At 44.8% G+C, this 22,648-nt stretch overlaps 1 protein-coding gene across 5 annotated transcripts in view; it reads right to left on the bottom strand.

Moving 5' to 3' along the window:
• wdfy3 (WD repeat and FYVE domain containing 3) overlaps positions 1–22,648 on the bottom strand; it is a 114,459-nt gene that overhangs the window by 4,461 nt on the left and 87,350 nt on the right. For all 5 annotated transcript variants that reach the window (XM_040003604.1, XM_040003601.1, XM_040003603.1 and 2 more), the window contains 30 exons: positions 21,966–22,199; positions 21,769–21,868; positions 20,679–20,839; positions 19,019–19,248; positions 17,777–17,886; positions 16,964–17,146; positions 15,682–15,839; positions 15,500–15,577; positions 14,581–14,811; positions 11,325–11,493; positions 10,961–11,124; positions 8,819–8,967; positions 8,091–8,211; positions 7,545–7,630; positions 7,091–7,171; positions 6,870–6,924; positions 6,662–6,781; positions 6,411–6,528; positions 5,935–6,041; positions 5,336–5,489; positions 5,137–5,228; positions 4,836–5,048; positions 4,468–4,609; positions 4,142–4,296; positions 3,215–3,373; positions 2,610–2,789; positions 2,337–2,519; positions 1,926–2,019; positions 1,657–1,800; positions 157–384 (listed from right to left, as the gene is read on the bottom strand). In XM_040003604.1, coding sequence (XP_039859538.1) covers positions 157–384; positions 1,657–1,800; positions 1,926–2,019; positions 2,337–2,519; positions 2,610–2,789; positions 3,215–3,373; positions 4,142–4,296; positions 4,468–4,609; positions 4,836–5,048; positions 5,137–5,228; positions 5,336–5,489; positions 5,935–6,041; positions 6,411–6,528; positions 6,662–6,781; positions 6,870–6,924; positions 7,091–7,171; positions 7,545–7,630; positions 8,091–8,211; positions 8,819–8,967; positions 10,961–11,124; positions 11,325–11,493; positions 14,581–14,811; positions 15,500–15,577; positions 15,682–15,839; positions 16,964–17,146; positions 17,777–17,886; positions 19,019–19,248; positions 20,679–20,839; positions 21,769–21,868; positions 21,966–22,199 — 4,399 coding nt within the window. The remainder of the gene's footprint in view (positions 1–156; positions 385–1,656; positions 1,801–1,925; positions 2,020–2,336; positions 2,520–2,609; positions 2,790–3,214; positions 3,374–4,141; positions 4,297–4,467; positions 4,610–4,835; positions 5,049–5,136; positions 5,229–5,335; positions 5,490–5,934; positions 6,042–6,410; positions 6,529–6,661; positions 6,782–6,869; positions 6,925–7,090; positions 7,172–7,544; positions 7,631–8,090; positions 8,212–8,818; positions 8,968–10,960; positions 11,125–11,324; positions 11,494–14,580; positions 14,812–15,499; positions 15,578–15,681; positions 15,840–16,963; positions 17,147–17,776; positions 17,887–19,018; positions 19,249–20,678; positions 20,840–21,768; positions 21,869–21,965; positions 22,200–22,648) is intronic.

The raw sequence follows: 22,648 nt of genomic DNA, 5'->3' as shown, positions 1-22,648 counted from the left end.
GAACGCACAAAAACAAACACTTAACTAGCAACATTTTAACGTGAGTCATTAGATCAGCAGACTAATCCTATCTATTTGTCGTCTCCCCTTCAATGGCAGAATAATCACTTAGAACATGAAAACACAGCGTGGTCTTTGCAGCTGCTGGACTCTCACCTGCCCTGAGCTGGTTATATGTCCGTGCCTCCATGGTGGAGGGATGCAGCGGCTGAGGCACTGAGCCCTGGCCTGAGTGAGCTGGGTGAGCGCCTTTAGTTTGGCCCTCAGAGTAATTTACAAACACGAATCCGTCCTTCTCGTCGATGCTGAGGGTGTCTGACCAGCGGTGAGAATCGTCAGAGCCGCTGTCCATCGACCAAGATGCTCCTGCTCGGGCCGACGGACCTTAAGGGTATTAATCAATGGAAAATTAGCAGGAACAATAACTTTTATCAAACTAAGGTTCTTATATTAACAAGTAAAAACAAACATCAGTGTTGGTAATCTACAGGGGTCGTATTATTGCTCTATTTCTATGACCAGAGATTCTGGATTCGATGTTTCAGCCTCACAGCGGAGCCGCTGCTGATCTCACGCTCTTCAGGAAGTGAGCATCAGAGCGCAGCAGCTAATGAGAGCAACGCAGCACATGCTGCTCACCACAGTTCAGCTGACACAGACATAAACAAGGGAACATTTTATACTAACGCCAAAGTCAAAGCTGACACCGATGATAAGATTTTAGTTTTAGTTTTTTGCTCTTGCCTGACAACAGAAACTGAGATATCTTTCAATCTGAATGTCCTCATTGACTGATTTCAGTCTGACTGACATAGACAATGGAGGGCAAAACGCTGCTACGCCTTTAACAATAGTGCGAGCTGTTCACTCCAGTAGCAAACAAGTGAACATTTGTTGTGCTTTGCTTACACGTAAGATAATTTTAGTGTTAGTTCTGGATCCGAATGTGTGCTCATTCAGATTTTAACACAGCTGTGCTCAGGGAGGTTTGTTCACCAGCTGGGAGCTGTACTAATCCAGCTTTCTTCCTCATCTACAGAGATGTGAAGACCTTTCTCATGTTTTGGGGCCATGCACAGCTGCTCCTTCCATCTAAAAACCAGAATGTTATTAGCACAGTAGCTCATCCAGCTGACGCCCATCAAAATTCACAGGTTATTGTCTGTAAAATGACAATTGTGACCTTGACTTTGAGCACAACGACCCATTAGGTGATCAGTGTGTGTTTGTTGAATGACCTTCTGTAAAATACTGCAGGAAGCGAAGCAATTCTTGTGGACGGACAAATGGATGACAGACAGCTCAGCATCGCAAAAGCTCATTGGTTCTTTGGCTGAAGTGGTGTGTAAAAAAAAAAAATTGCTCTACACAACCTGTCACACACACATTCACACACACATTCACACACTGGTGATGGCAGCTACATTGTAGCCACAGCCACCCTGGGGCGCACTGACAGAGGCGAGGCTGCCGGACACTGGCGCCACCGGGCCCTCTGACCACCACCAGTAGGCAACGGGTGAAGTGTCTTGCCCAAGGACACAACGACCGAGACTGTCGGGGCTCGAACCGGCAACCTTCCGATTACAAGGCGAACTCCCAACTCTTGAGCGATCGTCACAATCGCCCCATGAACACGAACTTAGATATAAGTACCTCTGGGTCTGTGGACGGTGCTACCCGGCTGGCTGCCTCCACCTGTCGAGGGGTTGCGTGGCGCTCTGGGCTCTTGGCTCAGACTGGGCTCGTCTGCATCCGACTCACTGCTGTCATCATCACCATTGTGACTCTCACCGCCCTCTGTGAGACCAAGATAAGTTTGCACCTTTCTACAATTTTTTATAGTGACATGCATTGTGTGATTTGTGTTCTGATGACTCGATCTAGCAGCTCCAATGAGCTCATTTATTTCTATTAGGACTCACCAATCTTCTCGTCAGCGCAGCAGTCAGGCACATCTGGCTCTACAGGCTCGGGAGCAGGGGTTTCTGGTACCTGGAGGAACTCCATTCTCCAAAACTGTAAGATTTAGCACAAGGAATACTTTTATAGAATAGAATAAAATAGAATAGCTCTTTATTGTCATTGTTGCAAAAACAATGAAAGGCAGTTTGGCATCTCTTCATGTGTGTGAAGTACACAATAGTGTAAGTGTTTACACAATAACACAGACAATATTTAATATTTTTAGAGTTAGAAAGTGAAAAAAATGACAAGCGTTCTGTCGTTATTATGCTCGACTGTTACTCATTTTATAACAGCACAGAAAACACGTGTTTGAGTTGTAACAAGCGACTAATAAACTTAAAGAGGGCTGTGTATCCACGCGAGCTCACCCTCACAACGCCGTCTGAGTGCCCGGTGACAATGACGTTCTGCGTGTCCCACTCGTTCATCTCCGACACGCAGCAGCAGAGGATCTGCTGGCTGCGGCCAGTGAAGGTGTTGGCGCTGGCGATGGGGCTGCCGTTGATGCTCCACACGTGAATGTAGGTGCCCGCGCAGGACACGATGTCCCCCTGTGCAAACACAAACACACGTCGTGTCGTGAACGATCCAAACTACACCCACAGTTTCTCTGTTCCACGTGTGACGGAGGACAAACTTGCCGTCAGCTCATTGATGCAGAGAGCCGAGACGGGCGCTCGGTGCCCCCTGAGCTGCGTGACGAAGGAGAGCTTGTTGAGGTCCCAGATGATGCAAGTTCGATCCCGTGAGCCGCTGACGACAATGTGGTACGCCGAAGACGCCGTCAGACACGTCACGGCGTCCGTGTGGCCAAGCAGCGCCTAAGATATCACACGACACGGGAGACGCAATGGCATCAAGAAACTTAAACACCTTAACATGCAGGATTTCCTCGTTTCATTAGTGTTCGGGGAGATTAAAGTCTGCAGATTAACGTTTGTGCTGAATGAACTCAGCAGAAACACGGACCCATCAAACTAACTTCATGGGTCAAACTAATTAAACCCTACAAGGATTAAGCTGTCATTGATGAACTTTGGCAGTCACAGGAGAAACAGTCCTCTATCCTTCCTCTGAAGCACACCGTGTTCAGCTTTGACCTAGCCTTCTGATTGGTTGGACCTCGCACAGTTGAGAGTGCTGCCAGGTTTCTATAAATGTTTTCTGCTTTAGGATAATTTAAAGTTTGATGACTGAAGCGCAGCTGCTGCACGAACCTGCGCTGCGTCTCTTTGTGTTCATTTACCTGTTTGAGCGTAAGTGACTTTGCCCTCTCCTTTGAGGTTCCCGTCTCCCACACACAGATGGCGGTGCTGGTGCCGCCGGTGATAACCAGCTTTGGGTTTGGACATATGGCACAGAAGATCTGGCCCCACTCTGACAGACACTCGTACACCACCAGCGCCTGAAACAAGATGGAACATTCAAATCCGTTTGTGGAAAACTGAAAAGATCCACGACAGTAACAGCTTCTGTTCTCGGGACTGTTATCTTCAAGCTTTCCATTCATTGGTTATTCATTCTGATGCATTTAAACAAGAGGCATCAGTTGAGTCAGGTGAAGCTGAGTATTTGTGATGATGTAGGCGGCTGTAAGAGAGGAAGGACACCTCCCAATTATCTATCACGACACCGTCTGGGGTCTAGACAAATACTCTTGCAGACACGCAGCAACGAGGCGACAAACTGAGAAAACAGGCAGGAGAAAACCAGCTGCAAACCCCAGACTGACCTCAGAAGGGGTCAGACATGAAAAGGTGCTTCTGAGCATGAGAAAGTGTCACCAAATTAAAATCTAAATCTGTTTCAGCTTGAAGAACGTCTTCTTTCTAGCTGCCAGCAGGAAAACAGAATATATACAGTGCAAATCAGATGTGATTTAAAAGCTTCTTTAATGGCTGCAGATCTCATGTAAAATGCATTTTTAGTGAAACACCAGCAGGGGGAAACGGTGCCTTTACTTTTTTCCACCTTTACTAGGAATCCTCAAGGTGAAACGAGTAGCAAAGACGTACAGTGGCTCATTTTTAAATTAGGTGAACTTAATCAGCAATTATCGAGAAAGGAAGCCGGCAAACACAACATCTGTAAAAGGATGGGGGTCACTCACACATAGAGACTACATCCTGGAGATAAAAAGGTGTTTGAGGAGTTTAAACTTCTCACTACTGACCTTGTCGGAGTCATAGTTAGCCAGGCGGCAGCTGAGATCGGCATAACCCCAGGCAAAGGTCTTGCTCCAGGTGGGAGGAACCAGAACTTTGTTTTGCTCTACAGCGAGGATGCCCTTGTCAGTGGGCACAATCTGTCCCACGGGGTCTTTCAGCTCTGGAAAACAACGCGCACGCACGAAGAAGTGTGAATTTAAAGGAGTTACACACCTTGTATTCGCAAACAGACCCCACGAAGCTTTGTTTACACAGCAATCAGTAGCGCATGCATCCTGTTTACTGAGCAACACTGCGAGCGATTAATTGACCGCATGATGTGCGTGCGTACCTTTAACTGGTGCAAGAGAAGGTCTGAGATTGTCCAAGTGATGGAAGAAGATCTTGTCGCTGTTGGAGCTCGGAGGAACGCCGGCAACGTCGCCGTTGGCTTTACTGCGTACCCGTTTAGGAGGGTGGGGCTTCTTGAACAGCTGAAACACAAACATCAACGACCAATGATTCGACAGCGAGATTTCAACATCTACTCAAACCCAGTTAAAGGCAAGAAACCAACTGTAGTATACAGCACGTTAAATGAGTCTGTAATGCATCAATGTTTGTAATGTAACAGGAACCAGATCAGGTAAAATAAGAGGATCCACCCTCCTTAGAAAAGGGTGGAGTATTTAGATTAAAATGAACACGCTTCTGTCTGACCTGTTTGGGGATTTGTCCGAAGTTGTTGATGAAGCCGATGGTGGCCGTCTCTTTGAGCGGGTCGTTGATGTTGTAGATGTCCACCTGACCCTCGTAGAAGAGGTGGTGGAAGACGTTGACCGCCTCCACAGCCGGAGGGCCCTGCTGCTTGTAGCCGAAAATCAGGTCGATCCATTCGTGGAGGTGGGCCGATACGTAGTCGCACTCCAACGCCTGCAGCCGGGACAGAGGACGCGTCGACCGTGAGGGCGGATTCACAATCACTCAGAGTAAAACCAGCCAAGAAGAGCTGATCTCCTACCTCTCTGTGGACTCTGATGAACTCCCGGGGGTCGCCCTTAGCCCAGGTTGGGAGAATGACGTCACCCAGTTTGGTCCCATTCTGCTTGGCACCTGGTGCATGAAAAGCAAAAGAAGGAAAAAGCATTAATAACAAAGCAGTGAACGATCCCAGTCAGTTTTTAAACAGTGCTTCGATCAGCTGTGACTCTGATGCTGACCCAGGTCAAAGTTATTGGAGTTTAGCAGGAACTCGGGCAGATAGAAGAACTCCGGGATGAGCTCCTTGACGTCGGCCATGTTGTGTTTGGAAGCAGAGAGCCAGGCTTCACGAACGCTGTGGAACATCCTGTCAGCCAGGTCGAAGTGTCCTCCCTGTTATTCACACAAAGACACACTTTAGCCCCCAAAAAGAATTATTCCTACGAGTTAAAAGTAGAGAAGGCGCAACTCCCAGGAAATGCAAAGAGAGCCCAGCAAACAAAAAAATAACAATACCAGTACTGTGTTATTAATGTGGTTTCACTGTCCTCTGGAGTTTTCTGACTTACTCTTTTATGGGGCATAACAAGTTAAACAAGAAGAGGGGGACTAACACATTTAGCTTTTTCTATATAAAGTTGGAAATAAAGTTGAATTAAACAAATAAAATAGAACTTATAATGAAAGACTTGATTCTGCAAAATATGTAAAAAATATAAGTAAATCAAATGCAACTATATATAACTTTTAAAAACCCCTCCTGGAATAGAGGGTTGGAGTTGTATTACGTGTTTTAGTTTTCAAGCTGAACTGTCAGTAGAGTCGAAACTCGTCAAACCTGAAGTCTGAGGAAAATCTGTGTGAAGGGCTCCATCCGGACCAGGTAGGAGGCCACAATCATGGCTGACGAGTAGTGAGTGCCGTAGTGGTACGCCGGGGTTTCACCTGGCAAGGCAAAAAGAGCTTAATGATATAGACCAGTACCGTGTATTTTTTTAATTTCATATTTAGTACAGAAATAAATCTAAATGAATGTTATACATGACAAAAAATATGCTGGTGCAGGAAGCATCACACATTCAGGAGCTGGCAGGTTACAGTCTAATCCCACTGGGTCTGAGACAGTCGTCACCCACCCGTCTGCTGGGTGGGTGACGACAGCTCAGGTTCAGTTCACTCTGCATGTTTTTTCTGGGCCTCTTCAGTAGGCAGGAGGACCCACATAGCGAGTTTGTGGTACTAAAAGTCTGTAGATGATATTAACACACATATCTGCTCACAGAGAAACGTTATCTGATGGTCTCCTTTCCTTACCGTTGGGGTCTTCCCAGTCCTTGTACCGCTTCTTGTACTGCGTTAGCCGGGTGTCAGTCTGGGCGCCCATCGGCTTGGCGAGGTTACGAAATGTCTTTGGGTTGGTGAGGTCCAGCTCCTGGTGACCAAAAGCAACCCAAACATCCATGAAATCACCGCACTGCCCCCGGTGGCATTCATATCAAAACTGGGGTATTTTCTGTTGTGGACACGGAAACATTAAAACAGCAGCAGATAAAATCTTCAGGCACCTCTGAGTCGTAATCGGCCAGGATCCAGGGGAACACCGGATACTGCATCAGGTCGTTGTAGGAGCGTCCGGCCAGGGTGTTCAGATGCATCAGGTACTGGAAGTTACTGATCTCTCCTCGCTACAGAACAAATGCACACAAACACATGTTGTTGAGCCGTGTGCTTTACTTCAAATCTGAAGTCAGACTAACAAATTCAGGTTCTTACCTCCCATCTCTGAGTCACTGACTTCTCACCAACCAGCGTGCTGAGAAGTCCAGATCTGACACAAACCAGGACAGAGAGGATGAGTCGTTTAAACAGCTCAGTGGACTTTTATTAATCATGCACTCATGATTTTACGTTTGTAGAGTCATTATGTTGAGACTTAACTACAGAGGTCAGAACCTATTATTTATAAAAATGATATGATGTGAAGGTGGATGTACCCTTGTTCCACGCTGGTGTTGGGTCTCTGGCCTGAAACGGACTCGGAGCTGTCAGCCAGCGAGGGCACCACCGCCAAGAACCTGGAAGAATCAAACACCACCTATTAATGTCTTTACAGCGCACAGAGACTCACGCAACCTGACAACAACGGTGATATACCGGCATTACAGGGAGAGAAAAAAAGCTTTATATGAGCAGCAACATCAATCTTGGCAAAATCCTTCTCCTCAACAGAGATCACGACAACAGACTGAATCACAGCTGATCACGGCCGTCCAGTAGAACCAGATTATCACTGAAAATAACTCCACCCTGACAACAACTCCTAAAACAGTAAGAAATGATCACTTGCAGCGTGTGAGTGTTGAAAAGAGCACAAAATGACAAGTTTAATTAAACTCTGTGATTGAAATGTGAGTCAAGAAGCTGCTGCTTTACATATGTATTCAGTACCTTTGGTAAACCTTGTTGCGAACTCCTTTCTGGAAGGCTAGCAAGTAGTTTCTCCCATCCGCTGAAAAGACTTCCACCGCCATGGGCTGAAAGAAGACGATGGCATACATGAGAGTCGGGAAAAAATTTAAATAAATAGCCCAAAACGTTTACAGATGATCTATCATCATCATTTCCTGCTCCATATTTTTACTTTTGGACTCAGAGAGTAGTTCTGCATGATTCACTGTTCAAAATGATCCTAATTTATCTAACACCAGCCCATAAACTCACTTTAGCTCCTTCTACTTTCCCTTTAAGCCAGATTCCTTCTGTTTGCCTGCACTTATTAAATGACATCATACAGAGCCAAGAGTAGAAAAAAACCTTGAAAAAGCCATGTTTAATAGAAGCATCCAGCTCTGTTATAGTATAAAAGACAGAAAAAAGGAAAAACAAAGTAAGTTCCCTATAAACTACTCAACTTAATTATCCTGTCAGTTCCTATATTAAAAGAAAGCATGTAATGGTGCATGCAGTGTGTGTGCGAGACACGTGCATGCTGACCTGCAGCAGGTAGCGCCTCTTGTGAACCTCCTTAATGTCTTCGTAGGCAAAGATGCTGCAGGTTCTCTTTAACTGGCTCTGTCCTTGTCTCGCTCCTCTGGGGATGATGGCCTCGTGCATACTGGAGAAAAAACACACAACAACCCACTCAAGAGAAGATCCACTCAAAATTTTAATCCCCTGTTTGCGGTGGGTACGTTCCCGTGACATGGCTGAGAATGAATAAACACATCCATCCGTAATGGATCAAACTAGCTGGTAGTGCATCTTTAAATCACTCCAAAAACTTCAAAGTTGAGTTGAAATCAAAAAAGCATTCAGCTAACAAAAGAGCATGTCTTGAATAAATTATCAGCTAATTGGCGTATGATTTCAGCTCTGTGCTGGTACAGGACAGTGGGGAAGCTTAGGAGGGGGTAAAAACACCAAAACAACCCGAGGGACACACCACAAAGTCTGGGAGACATCTGCTCCTTTTTCCCTTTTTTGGTTATTTTCCAGCAGCATCTCAAAGGAACGGGCTGAGCAAGTTGCACAAAACAATAAATATGAGAAAAGCTTTGCGGACTTTCACAGCGCATGCTCCATCGGCAGCATTACATCATCCCAGCAGCAGAAATTTCCACTGCAGCGTCCACGGGAATGATGTCATCCTTTATTCAGAGAAAGAAAGTGCCGATCCTGCGTCCGCCGTCAGGTGAGGGACGGATACAGAGGCGTGAACCTACTTGGGTGGCAGCGTGTCGATGTCCCTGATCTCCCTGGACACGGTCATGGTGTAGCCGTCGATGACGTAGAAGTGCTCCTTCCCAAACAGCAGCAGACCCTCGCTGGTGTCGAGACCCTGCACTCTGGCACAGCGGTACATGTGCTGAATCTGGAACGCACAACAGCTAATTAGCTAAAGTTTAGAGAGGTCAATTACACAAAGGAAAGCCCCCCAGCTGAATTTCCTCTGAACATGGAACAAGTAAATGAGTGTACTTTCTCCACTGGAGAAGTAGCTTTGTGTAAAACCTCTGATCAAATGCTCCACCTGAGCAGAAACACTACAGTCATTTAGAGGCACGTGAGCCCAGAAAGCTAATAATTAATCTTTCTTGTAAAAACTGACAAAACATCTCGAAAGCGCGACTCAGGGACGTGTAAAGGTGATACAGGTACGTCATGATCAGACCAACCTCTTCTTAAAAAGCTTTGATTCACTAATTTTTCCTTTTGAAATGTCACAAATATCTGGTTACATTTTAATTTTGCTTGTTTAATGCAGGTCTTATTATTTGACAGACAGTATAGAGAGAAACTCGCTTTTTGATTGGGCAGCAACGACGACTTCTCCGGCTGCAAAGAGACCAGTTTGTATTGGAGTCTCTGAACAGGCCGCCCTACTCTGTGACCTCAGCGAGCACTTTTCCTGATTGGATAACAAATCGTCAGTAAGAAGTCTCAAAAAGCCAAGATGACCGATGCGTCAGCGGCTAAGCCCATCTTTTATACACAGTCTTCGTCCAGCACTCCAAGACACGGACTCTGTGACCTCCTCGACTTAGCTCGTCAATGTGTTTACCATCTCTGTTCCTGGAATTTTAAAATGCAGGTCACAGAATTACCGATATGCCCGGCTATAAATAAACTTCAACGCTAGGAAACAATACGTCGAGGTAGCACGTGCATTTACGCTTGTTCTCCTTGACAAGAAATACTACATAAAACAATCCTGCACAAGTGTCTCTCCTGTGGGAATGATCCTTGGTCTCACAATATTTCAGTAACATCAAGCAGGGAGTTTAAAGCTTTAACAGATGCCTTCTTACTTTAAGGTTAACAAAAAAACAAAAACAATAATTTGCGATGAAAATAGATGAAAATGTCATGTGCCTGAAAGTAAAGCTGATTCATCCAACTACTTATGTATGCTAATATATACTTAAATATATCTTAAAAACTACAAGTCCCAGGAATAATTTTGTAGTGTGCTCACAGACTGTATATAAAAGATGGCGGTAGCCACCGTCACATCATCTTGGTGTTTTCAAACTGGATAACGATGAGTGAGATCTGCCTGAGAAACGTGGCAGTGAGAGGGCAGTCATTCACCAGGTGGGCATGCCCTAAATCCTAACCTGCTTTATCATCTACTTCACTCTAAAAGGAACCATAGTTCATGAAGTAAACTCAATATTAAGGTGCTGCTGAGGTATTAGCAAACACGAGTCTATAGAGCTATACATTCACACTTGTTTTTGGACCAGGGAGGCTGCCCCCTGCTGTCCATCAGGAAGAATGCAGGTTCAAGGCACTTTTCAGACCTGGAGGTTATATCTTTTATAGTGTGTGTGTGTGTGTGTGTGTGTGTGTGTGTGTGTGTGTGTGTGTGTGTGTGTGTGTGTGTGTGTTATTTAAAAGGTCTTTTTATCAGATGACATCCTGGGACTGGACACGCAGTGCAATACCTCATCACATAAATAAAGTCAATAACAAAAGACGTGAAACTTGAAATCTAAAACTTTAGAAATCAAAGATGCAGTTTGCTCGTGTGTGTGACTGTAAAGCAAAGAAATTGGAAAGACAACCAAAGTTCTCTGTCACACGCTGCCAACTAGCCAAAGCGAAAAAATCTGACTGCTGCAGCAAGATTAGATGTTCCTGCACAAACTGGAGAAATGGGAAAACATGTCCAGTCCAAACTCGCTAAAGACACCGTGTCACAATTCTGCAACAACTATGTGCAATCATTTGATGAATCGTCACAAAGTTCCCAGTCAATACTGAACAGTATATTTGGCTGAAATGCGCCACCTGCAGCACAGGAATCGCTCAGGTGTAAAACACACTATGAATCTACTACTATGTGCTTCCCTCGGACTGACCTTCTCTCCCTCCTCCAGGAGTCTCAGCAGGGACGTGTTGTCAGTCTTCTGCTCCTCCTCGGGGCCTCCTGACTCTAATAGCTGCTCCTGAAGCTGGTCCTGACTGTCCTCATCTGCACCGTCCGCTGTGGACCGCGACCTCTTCAGTGGAGCCTTCACCAGGCCTGAGGAGCACAGTGCAAACACAGTGTTACATACAGGCAACACCTCCTTACTTAAGATAGAAACAAATCAGCCCACAGAGAAGGACAGAACTCCTGAATCCATTCAGAAGATGAAACACTAGAAAGGAAGGCCAAACGAGGATTTCTCTGAATCTTACTCTACGTGTAACAGCATCAGTGCCACAGTGCTGTCTCTTTACCTTTGACTTTAGCGATGGTGTCCTCTCCGTGCTCCAGCTCTTGGTGCGTGGTCTCTCCCTCGGTGCTGTGCTCTACAGAGTGCTGGTACATGCCGGGGTTTCCGGACAGCAAACGCATGAAATACTCCTTACTGTCGTAGCTGATGGCGCGGCGGTAACGCAGAGGTTTCTGGGGAGGAGAGGAGGAGGTGAGACCATGTAGCACTGCATGACTCCACTTTGATTAGACTTAAACATTTTTGGCTTTGTCAGCATCAAAACACAAAACACATGCTTCAGTTGGTTATTCTTCATCTTTATATTCTATGGATCAAAATAAAAGGTCGATATATTGACGATGCCTTGCACGGCTCCTGCGTGACGCTGCAAGAATTTCAGTGAGAGGAGCATCACACAGGGCAGAAACTTGCTGCAATAGCGCAGTGAAGTGGTGACGTGGTTCAGCCTGTGCTGTATTTCAGATTTCACACCCACAGGCAGCCTGCTTCATTCTTCCACTCCCAGAGTTAAAGCCAAATGCACTGGTACCATGTTATTCATGTTGTCACACCCTGTCCACAGACACTCAGGTGGGCATTTGAATATCTGCCCGAGTCACCTTTGTGGTTCCTGGTACTGCGCATCCCCTGGACCACATTTTGGCATGACCACATACACACCACACACACAGACTTGCATGGTTTAAAACAACATGTATGTTACGCTCATGCAGTCACAGCAAGCATCAGTGGGGGCCAAACAGGTTTTTCCAGAAGGTACCTGAATACAGTCAAAGACCCCAACCAGAGGTGAGGAATCAAGGGGCACCAGAGGGGGACAGGCGTGCTGAAGAAGGTAAAGACACGCAGGATATGGCCATTTAATATCTCACACGGGAAGTTTTTCAATTAAGCAACCAAACAGCTCAAAGCCACATGATCCTACATATCCTCTTATTCTCATGCTAAAGTCTGGAGAGGCTAATTAAATGTAAAAAAGAACATTTTTAGATTTTAATTGGGAGAAATATTTACAAGGTTTGAGTCCAAATTTGCTCATAGTGATGGTCTAACTGTTAGGGTTCTCTCTGTAGAGTCTGCGCCTCGCTATATAAAACAACTTGAGATGACTGCTGTTGTGAACTGGAACTGTCTAATGAGAAGTGAACTAAATTAAACCACGGGGTCATTAAATTAGCTTTATGTGTTTTTGGTTGTTCCTAACAAGAACATTTAAGTGGAATCAAATGGAAGAATCTTCAGTGTGGGGGGCGTGTCCTCCAATAATGGCCAAACAAGGCAGGCAAGCCAAAACTAATGAGCTCCAACGCTTAAAGTGAAAACAGCAAGCAATGGTATTCAAGTCCATGGCACAAGAACGGGGCTTTATCAAGCTGCAACTGCTCCTCGAGCATGATTAAATTATACATTAGCAACCAAGCCGCGGGGAATTTGGACTTAATTAAATTCTCTCCAGAAGGCATCAAAGGAGACTCTTCATAAAGTGTTCATGAACTCTTAATCTGAACTCCTAAAGGGCATCTTCAGGAACAGGGAGGTTTGTTTTTTATGCGTGTAGTTTCCATTTGAGCACTGCTGGATGATTTCATCTTTCGACAGGGACACACCAAGCCAGTCAACTCAAAGCGTGAATGTTGAAACAGAAAAAAGTAAAAAAAACAAAAAACTGGGAATCCCTGAAGCGTTCTCTGAATCTTCATGACCAAACAAATTATTGTGGAGTGGAGAGAGGCACCCGCGAGCAAACAGAGAGGAGGGATTATTTGTAGAGCAAACAAAGCTAAATGTGTCTCAGTGATAGGGAGAGTGAGCCACCGGCTGTGTCACTGCCTCACAGGGCAGCGATGAGCTCATCCTACAGCTCTATTTAAGGAGTGTTTGCTGCTCTGCAGGGGATTGGCTGAAGTTACAGACACCAAGAAGGACATTTTCAATTCAATTCAAAAAGAAACAAACTGGATTTCTTTGCCATGTTTTATTGAAAATGCTTAAAATACTTTCTTTGCCATGTGTTCAAACAAATGCTCGTGCCAGTCCAACTGTGAGATTCAGTTTCAGCCTCTTCTCTTTGATATTGTTTCACTTTGGTTGCATTTCATGCTGTCACAGTGCAGCTCACTGTGACTTTGGTGTCCTTTGTTATGCTTTCGGCTGCTTAGTTGACACACTTGTTGAATTTGTGGACATGGACTTGCACTACTGTCGGTGAACGTCTGGAAGTATGGGTGTTTTCACACCTATAGTTTATTCTGATCTGAATCAGTTGATCAGTTTGTAAACTTTTGGCTTTTCCCTGTTATTTTGTTTGTTTCCACACAGAGAAAAATTCAAACTCCACACGAACCAAAACGCTTCACTACAAACCAAGAAACCAAGTGAGAATGTTCAGCCTGTCTCATTCGCCAGATGTGTTTGGGGCGGGAGCAACAAAAGTAGAAACGGGAAAAGGTTTATCTACATCAGGGGTGGGGAACTCCAGGCCTCGAGTGCTGGTGTCCTGCAGGTTTTAGATCTCACCCTGGGTCAACACGCCTGAATCACATGATTAGTTCATTACCAGGCCTCTGGAGAACTTCAGGACATGTTGAGGAGGTCATTTAGCCATTTAAATCAGCTGTGTTGGATCACGGACACATCTAGAACCTGCAGGACACCGGCCCTCGAGGCCTGGAGTTCCCCACCCCTGATCTACATCAATGGATCCCAGTAACTCCAAACCTGCTCAGGGAGCTTCATGGTATGGGTTTCCATGGCACAGGCACTCCTGTCGGGGTAGTGTGTAGGTGCCCCAGGTCTTTTTGTGTATGTAAATGTAACCTTTGGATTTAAAAAGGGAAGAAAGTGCTGACGTGCTTTAAACCAAGTATTTAAGTCTATTTAAAAAATGACTTTACTGCACATTTGATTTATGACCCCAACACTTTCTCGATAGTATTACAGTCAGTAGTTTGTTGACAGCGACAGTCTAAACGCTTAACCTCAGGCTTAAAAATAGAAACACAAACCATGGGCGGATGCCTCTCTTTACGGTATTGTCATATTTAATTTGCATCTCTGTCTCGTAATTAAACTGGAGAAAACTGAGATATTATGGAGCCAGAGGTTTTCTCCTGGGTGTAAAAAAGGTGCAGTTTAGATTTTAATTCGTCTTGCTAATGTCATTCCTCAAATGAATATTTACCACGAGTGCTTTCATATCTGCTAAAGTCCTGGAGGGGTTTGTGGGAACGTGTGAATGCCGATTTAAAGCCGAGTACCTGTGCTGAGTTGGTGTTGGTCTCCGTCTCTGGGACGTACGGGTAGTGGATGTAAAACATGTCATTGCGGACCATCTTCTTCCTCATTCGGCAGGGCCCCTCCGTCATTTCCAGCATAAACTTGTCCAAGTGGGAGCCGATTGGCGGGCCCCAGAGGCCTCGTTCACGCAGCAGCTCGTATTCGATGGATGCCCACTCCTCCGTCACGTACTTGAGGGCGTTCTGCTGCCGCTGCGAGACGGAGAGGATGGATGAAGCAAGAGTGCGGTGAGTCACTTGAAAAAATACTGCTATGAATTATAAATGTCACGACTGCAACACTGGGCTGTGAAATGTAGCCGTACAGAGTTTCTGTGTGGTCCTGCAGTCACATCAGACTGCACTGTTAGAGCACACTGGTTTGTGCTGACGCTGATCACTGAAATAACTTAAGGAAACTTTACAAAAATAAAGTTGTTCTTAACTTTTGCACAGTAACCACACGTATGGATGCAGGATCTGTGTGATCACAGCTTAAAACCATCCAGGATGAGAACAAACACTGAACACTGAGCATGAGTGCAAGGCTGTTATAGCTAAATTCGATGTGTTTGTGCATTTACAGAAACCAACAAGCACATCTGCTGAATGTTTACTGAGAACAGGAGGGCAGCGTGGCTGCGAGTCACAACTTTTTACAGCTGTTCTGAACTTTGTAAGTTGCTCATTGTGCAATAACTGAAAAGACTGACACAAACTGTGAAAACAATAAAAAGTAAAAACAAAAACTACAAGAAGAAAATCATCTGTGAAAACTGAAGAGAAATCCAAAACACAAATTACATCTGAACTCGTTTCCATATGAAACACTGTCGTTTATTTAGGAGTTACTGCACCTTACATTTTGTATGCAACCTTAATGGGAGTTGAGATGCACTACCTCTTGATATTCCTTGTACTGCATGGCCACCAAGTCCCGGACAACAGCGATGTGTGTGAACATCCACTGGAAAGTCTCCTGTGGACCAGAAATACAAGCCTGTATTTGAAGCGCTCAGACTCAGAGAGTACACGTAAGTAAGAAATGCTCGTGTGTAGGTGTGCTTGTTGTTTTCCGTGTACCTGTGCAGACAGGCTGTTCTTATTCAGGCTGTTCTCCTTCTTGTTGCGCCGGACGCCGGTCAGCTTGGAGAGGCCGAAGCCGCTGCTGACTCTGGACAGTTTGGACTGAGTCGCTGGTGCCACTGCTTCCCCACGACTGATGTACTTTTTCTCATGAACTGATTGGCAGAAAAGAGAAAAGTACATTCAGGTTTTTTTAACCTTGTGGTTATTTTAACAGTCTGCTGTTTACAGTAAAAGAAAACATGTAAGTCGATGACAGAGGGTGTTAATGCGATTTTATTACTTAAGTTAATCTGTAAAATTCGTGCTTAGTCTCTGTGCTCCAAAGGAAAAATGCACATTCCCTGATAGGAATGATGCAACAAAAATCTCCTTCCTAAGTCTGTGTCTTCCATGCAAAATACAGGCAACTGTGGCAAACAAAGTCATTGCACGAGGTTTCTGGTGCAGCACTGTAGACTTCTTAGCCACTTCTTTCACCCACTGACTGCCGGCAACCTCCAACAACCACTCACCAGCTGGTTCCTGAATACACATTTTCCCCTCTCTGTCAGTCTGTGGGGCTGAGGCCTGACCTGCACTGAAGCCAGTGAAAAGCAGAGGTTTCTCTTCTTCTACACAAAACAGATGTTCGACAATAACTGTAGAAAATCTGAAAAGTCTGAACTACTTTGATCTGCTGTGGGTTCACAGTTTTGTGCATGTTTCACAACCACAGCTCTGCGATGCAGAAGTTCAGCTTTCCCAGCAAGAGCACAACTTACTCGGGATGTCTCCAAGATTTAACTAACACAGAAGGTAAAGGGGGTTTTGTGAGACAGAACAAGTATTTACAAATTTTAATTTAATCATATCTTCTCTCAAAAATAATGCTCCTTCTACAACAGATATTTCATAAGTGCTTAGCAAAGGAAAAACATCTTAGGGCCTTTTCTACAAATTCAAAGAGAACTTCTAACAACATCTGGTTGCCTGCCAAAGAGCCTGGATCAGCAGACGAGTCAAAAGTTGGCTGGTGGATGACAGTCATTTACCAATCTGCTTACATAAGCAATAGCTTAGCCAAAAAGACAGCAGATCAGAAAATAACAGGCTCTGTCTGCAGGGCCGTGGGGTTACTTTATTTTGTCAAACAAAAAGAGGCTGACCTAGTTATCTCAAGGTTGCATGAGCAACACTCAGCTACTCAAAGCAGAGAAAAACAAAAAGTGAGCTAAAGTAGGGAGCAGAAAGACTGCGTGCGTATGCCTCTGCTTGTGTTTTTCACAGTGTTACTGACCCAGGTGGTTCTGCCAGCTCTTCAGGGCCGGCTCTTCCAAAGCGGGACGGGCTGTGGCGATGTCCACGTGTCCTCTGTCGTTGCAGGGCAGAGACACTTTGAAGATGTCCTCCAGCATCTGGCGCTTGCTGTGCATCAGCTCCGTCCACACACGGTTCACCGCCTTCAGCAGGAGCTGCCGCCCTGCAGAGGAACCACGATAATGAGTTTTCCTGTCTGTTTTTGTGCAGAGCAGTTGTAAAATTCCTTTGCAACACATAAAATATTCATTAAGCTCTCCCTCCATCTCTGTCTGTAATTCACCCACATTCACCTCCTCCACAAGCACAGAACAGAACATCTAAACACATGCCGCACCACAACATACAAAAATACAAGTGTTACACCACTTTCTGGGTTATTTTCACAGCTGATATGAAGACGAGTGTTTCTAAGACAAGAAGAAACTCATTGGACTTTAAAATTACGGGTGAGGGGACTGATTGATGGTAAAACAACTGCAGGAGACGTCGCTCTTTCAGACAGATCTCTAAACCACTCGGGTTATTTTTGCACTCCTCTCAATTTCTCGTATCCTCTTATTTCTATTGTGTATCTTTAACTGTTCATGATCATCTGTTTTGCTTGTCATTTAAATACTCCATATCACTGTTAATCATAGCTGGGCCTAAACGATTTATAAAGTGTAAATATACTGAATTTATTCTGTTATATAGAGGATGTGTCACACAAGAAAGTGACAACAGTATCTGGGCAGAGGTCATCAGGGTCAGAGCGGCTCTGCACGCAGTCAAACACACGAATCTGTCTCACCCTCGCTGACGTCGTGGCTGTGCGTGGTGTCAGACTCGTTCTCCGCGGGCATCATGACGTGCCAGGTCGTCATCCTGGCCTCCGCCTCCAAACCGAAGCCGTCCACACTACTGCACACAAACACACACACAGGAGCTGAGTACCATGCTGCCCTGCAGAGAACTGACAGGAGGGTTTGATTATTTGGCTTCTCCACGGCAAACAGGTCTGATCTCTGCAGTCAAACACAGCGCCGTGTTAGAGAAGGTTGTGTTCACCACATGGCTGGACATCCAGTCTGTCCACACCTGCTGCTGTGTGAGGAAAGAAATGTTGTTTTTTTCCCCAGAACCAGATACATCCCCTGCTATCACAATCCACCAGCATGTGAGCAAACCTGACAAAGTCCAGGTTTCAGAAAATAAGCATAAGGAGGTGTGACCTGGCGGTAATTAGTTATACAAACATTCCTGCGGGGGGGGAGACTCAGATAATCTCACCGAGTTTAACTACAAGAACGGCAAAACAGTAAACAAAATAAACACACGATGCAAACTTTTCTTCTGTCTTCTGTGCAGAAAAAAAAAGGACAATGATTTGTGTTTTTTCTGTTTTCTAACCCTTTACGTCATTGTCCTTTGCAAACAGAAGTTGTGACATAACCGTAGAAAACGTGTTTGTTGATTATTTATTCCATGCATAATTCAGCTCTTCTGTTTTATCAGGACATGTGGACAATCCAGAGCTCGTCTGCACTATGAAATCTGTTGGACACCTTTAAGTGTGATTCTGAAAACATGCTAAACACTCCTATTTACAGTTTATTTAAAACAAAAACCAGCTTTTAAATCAAAGCATCCAAATAAAGTACCATCTGTGTACAGTGGCCACAACCAGCACAGCTTTAAGAGCTACGGCAGCACAGATAAAGCAATCAGCGCAACAAACTGGCAAAGCGACATTTCACTAAAGCGCTTCATTAACATGTCTTAATGCATCTCATCTATGTGTGTGTTTACAACCCAAGAATATTATTACTTTTGACCTTTTTCTTTACAGGATTTACCACTGAAGTATATTATTACTCAGCCTAATACATATTGAAAGAATAATACAGGAAAGAAAATTTAGTTCAACGTATGAATAACCAATATCAGAGTGTCTACATACACAGCACCTGCTGGTGTGATAGATGCACTTCTATAGTCTGCTGCTATTAATCAAAGTAAAAAGCCTACAGCAGCCTCCATGTAAAGAACGTACCTCCCGCTGTGCAGGCAGATGAAGCAGTGAGCTAGGCAGGCCACAAAGTCCTGGTCGTGGTTGCCTGGCCCGAGCACCAGGTTGCGGTTGACGGTCAGGACCCGCAGGGCATCCAGCAGGGCCACCTGCTGTGCTACCGTCTTGTGGGGTCGGCAGAGCTGGTAGAGCACCGTCCGGTTCAGACAGTGGTAGATGGTGTCGAGAGAAAGTCCCTGCGAACGCCTCTTAGACTGGAGAATTTGGAGCGGGAGGAAAACAAGCGAGAAGCAGTTACGGCTGTTTAATGCTCTGAAGTGCATGTGAATAAAGCTGCTGAGGAAATATTTCTGCAGGAGGAGATTTGTGTTTGTAACGGGGCTAAACTGAGTTAGGAATGCAGAGGATTGTGAACGTAGCTGTAGTGTTGGAATGCTGCTTAAGGGCCTCAAAGGGCCTTATTTGAAAAATCTGCTTTTTATAAACATGTGTTTAGACTTTAAATCAATACTCTGCATGTTCATACTCAAGTGTGCTCTAACAGTACGCTCCAGATTTTGGAGCTTCCTGTTTTGTGTTAAAGCAAAACTGGGAGAAAACCAGTTTTAAGCCCGAAACAGAAAAAGTCTTAAAAACTGAAAATGAATATTATTCACATAGAAAACCTCTTTTCTAGTCTTACAGACAAATACATTTGGGACTGTTGGAATAAACCGGAGCACCTGGTGTTCACTCGCACACCTGCAGGAAGTACCACACCGTGCCACCCATCACACATCTTTTCCTTTTAATCGACCACTTTGTTAAGGAGCAACTCCAGCTGGAGTTACTCCAAAGAAAACTGAGTAGAAAGTGGGTACATTTCAAAATGACTGACGAAATTAATAACAAATATATTCCAGTTCCAAACTGTGCGCCTCAGGATGAAATGGATGGCCATCGAATCCACTGAGGGATATTTCCAGGATTCAGGGACTGCATTATGGCTCGAAAAATGAATTACTGAAAATAATCTGCTTATTTTCTCAGCTGCACAGCAATGTGTACACAAACCACCGTATAAAAAGGGAAGACAAAGTCCATGCACGACTCTTTTTACTACGTTGCTAAAAGCATTTCCATGTAAGCATAAGCATGGGGTACCACTGCAACCCTTATTTAGAATAACAAAACAAAGAAACTGAATCTAATAAGCAGCAAATATAAGAAACACACCTCAGCAGCCAAATCTCATTTGGTGCCCATCTCCTACCAAAATGAGGCCTGCAGGACCCCGTCTACCTGATTTGCTCCAGCATCACTTTGCACTGGTTGCATTAACTACAAGACGACTAAAGGACTGTTTTCCTTCTTATTCCAGTCCAGGCGTCACAGACGCCGTCTCTCTGCCTCCGGCCTCTTCAGGAAAACGTCAGTCTGACAATGCAGGCTGCTCCCAACAATACAGGATTTACATTATGCTGTGTTTGTGAATCTAATGACTATTAAATGTGTGTACAAACCAGACAAAATACTAGTGCCTCCAGCTACACAATGTGAGTACATACAGGGAGGACGTACGCTGCCTTAGACAGACAGAGACTTTTCGTTTGTATAACATCTGAAAACACTGGATTTATTTGGGTGAATCTACATTTTGGACCATCAGCTGACCAAAAACAGCCTGAGGTCATTTTGCTTGTACCTGTCCAATGAGCTGCACGATGAAATCCACCACCAGCTTGGAGTCCTTGTTGAACATGCCCTGCCACAGCTTGTCCACCACCCGCTGGGTGAAGTAGAAGACGTTGTTGACCAAAATCTGATAACTGCCCCCGCTGCTGAGGGGCAACGAGGCATCTTCGCCTGGAGAGAGAGTCAGTCACACATCTGTTAGAGGGTTTACAGATTATGATGGCGAATACGACCAAAATAAGAAAAAGAGTTTAAGGAGGTTCTCTGGTTTTTATTATTTCAGTTAATATTTTTTTCATCCTTAGTTTTTATTAACTATGAGCTCACTGACACTGCCTGATGGAGGTGCAAGTGAAAACCTGGTTACACCTGCCAGCTACGCAGTTCAAAGTCTGTGTGACTTCTGATTGGTCCCATACGAGAATAGAGGAAGTGCATGCCTGGTGAATACACAGGACATGAGCGGGCGTCGCGCTGGTCTGTATTTCCAGGAGTAAGGAGGTCTCACGCTGCAAGCGTTTCCCCCTCATTACAGTAGAAACTGTTCGAGTGTAAAAACAGCAGCTTTTTAAAAATGAATTACATGATTGAACAAAACTAAGCATCTCACGCCTCTGCAAACAGATATTACCTTTGAGATTTAGCAGAACAGTGTGACAGGAATATGGGCTTTATTGATTTTTTTGTGTTCTACTAAGGAAACAAAGAAAGGTAAGTGAGATGATTTTTGCTGTCTCACATCTTTTGAAGCGCACAGATTTTCTTTTCTTCCTCAGATAGATGCAGGACGATACTCTAAGCACAACAGAAACTGATGAAGGTGCTTGCAGATCTCCGGCCTTCACATTGTGATTTGCTGACTCATGATGCCTCCATCACAGTTTTGTTCAAAGCCAAAGAAAGAGTTAAGCTGTCCTGCAGCATGCTTATGTGCAAGAGCAGGATTTAAGCAATAAGAATGGACCTAATGAGCAGGGTGTCCGAACTAACTGTAGACTCCAGGGAAATAGAGAAAGTGCCATCAGTGATAGTGATGATACATTACACCCCTGCCTCTAGTTTGGAGGTGAGAGAAGGAACCAAAACTTTAGTCTGCTGACCTAGAAGGACATCAGCAGCCAGTAGATGCTCCATGACGCTGTCCAGGATGTTGGACTGAAACTCCTTCTGCTGAGTCCTGGTGGAGCGCTCCGGGGAAGCCTGAAAAAACCAACATAAAGGGAAAAGTAAGCAACAGCCATGTTAGAGTGTTTCCTATCCATGCATCTGGAATGTGGGTTCATGTCTGTGTTCTTACCTCCAGCAGCATATCAATGATGGGTGTCTGCTTGCTGGCTGGGGTCATGCAGAGGTTGTCCATGATCAGAACCCTCATGAAGTCAAAGACATATTTTTTGGCCGGGTGGTTGGTCAGGGACGTCTTGGAGCCCACGTTGCAGTATTCAGACTGGCTGCGGTTCATGCCAGAGTCCCCAGTGAAGGCCTTGAACTCTTCGGTGGGAGAACTCGCTTCATCGTCCAAATCACTGACCTACAAAGAATGTGACCTTCATCAAGATCATCTTTCATGAACAGATCATTGTTTCCTCCAAGTTCTTGCTGCTCTGACCTGTGGAAATCTTAGCCATACATCTTAATTCAAAGGCTAGCACACTGCAGCTGTCCCAAACACCTTTTATTGTGAGGAAACAAACTGGAGAGCAAGATGAGAGGGCCCATGGCTCAGAAGGGCAATAAGTTACAGTTTTACTGAGCCTGAAGGGATATTTACAGGGTATCTGTTGTGTGTTGATGGGACTACAAATCAGAACGTGTGATCACAGCAAATTAAACTCTACATTTTTGTGGAGAGGAAGATGAAACGCTACTAGTTAGATATTGGAGCAATTTTAGGTCAAGATTAGATTTTCACTGCAAGTTCTTCCCTTGTGCAGAATTTAACCCTTTAAGACCTACCATAGAACCAAGTCCGCCAGAGCT

This window comes from Simochromis diagramma, unplaced genomic scaffold (genome assembly GCF_900408965.1).
Source record: "Simochromis diagramma unplaced genomic scaffold, fSimDia1.1 OVJJ01000583.1, whole genome shotgun sequence".
Taxonomy (NCBI): Eukaryota; Metazoa; Chordata; class Actinopteri; order Cichliformes; family Cichlidae; genus Simochromis; species Simochromis diagramma.
The sequence above is the reverse complement of the archived record's forward strand: the minus strand, read 5'-3'. Positions and strand labels throughout refer to the sequence as shown.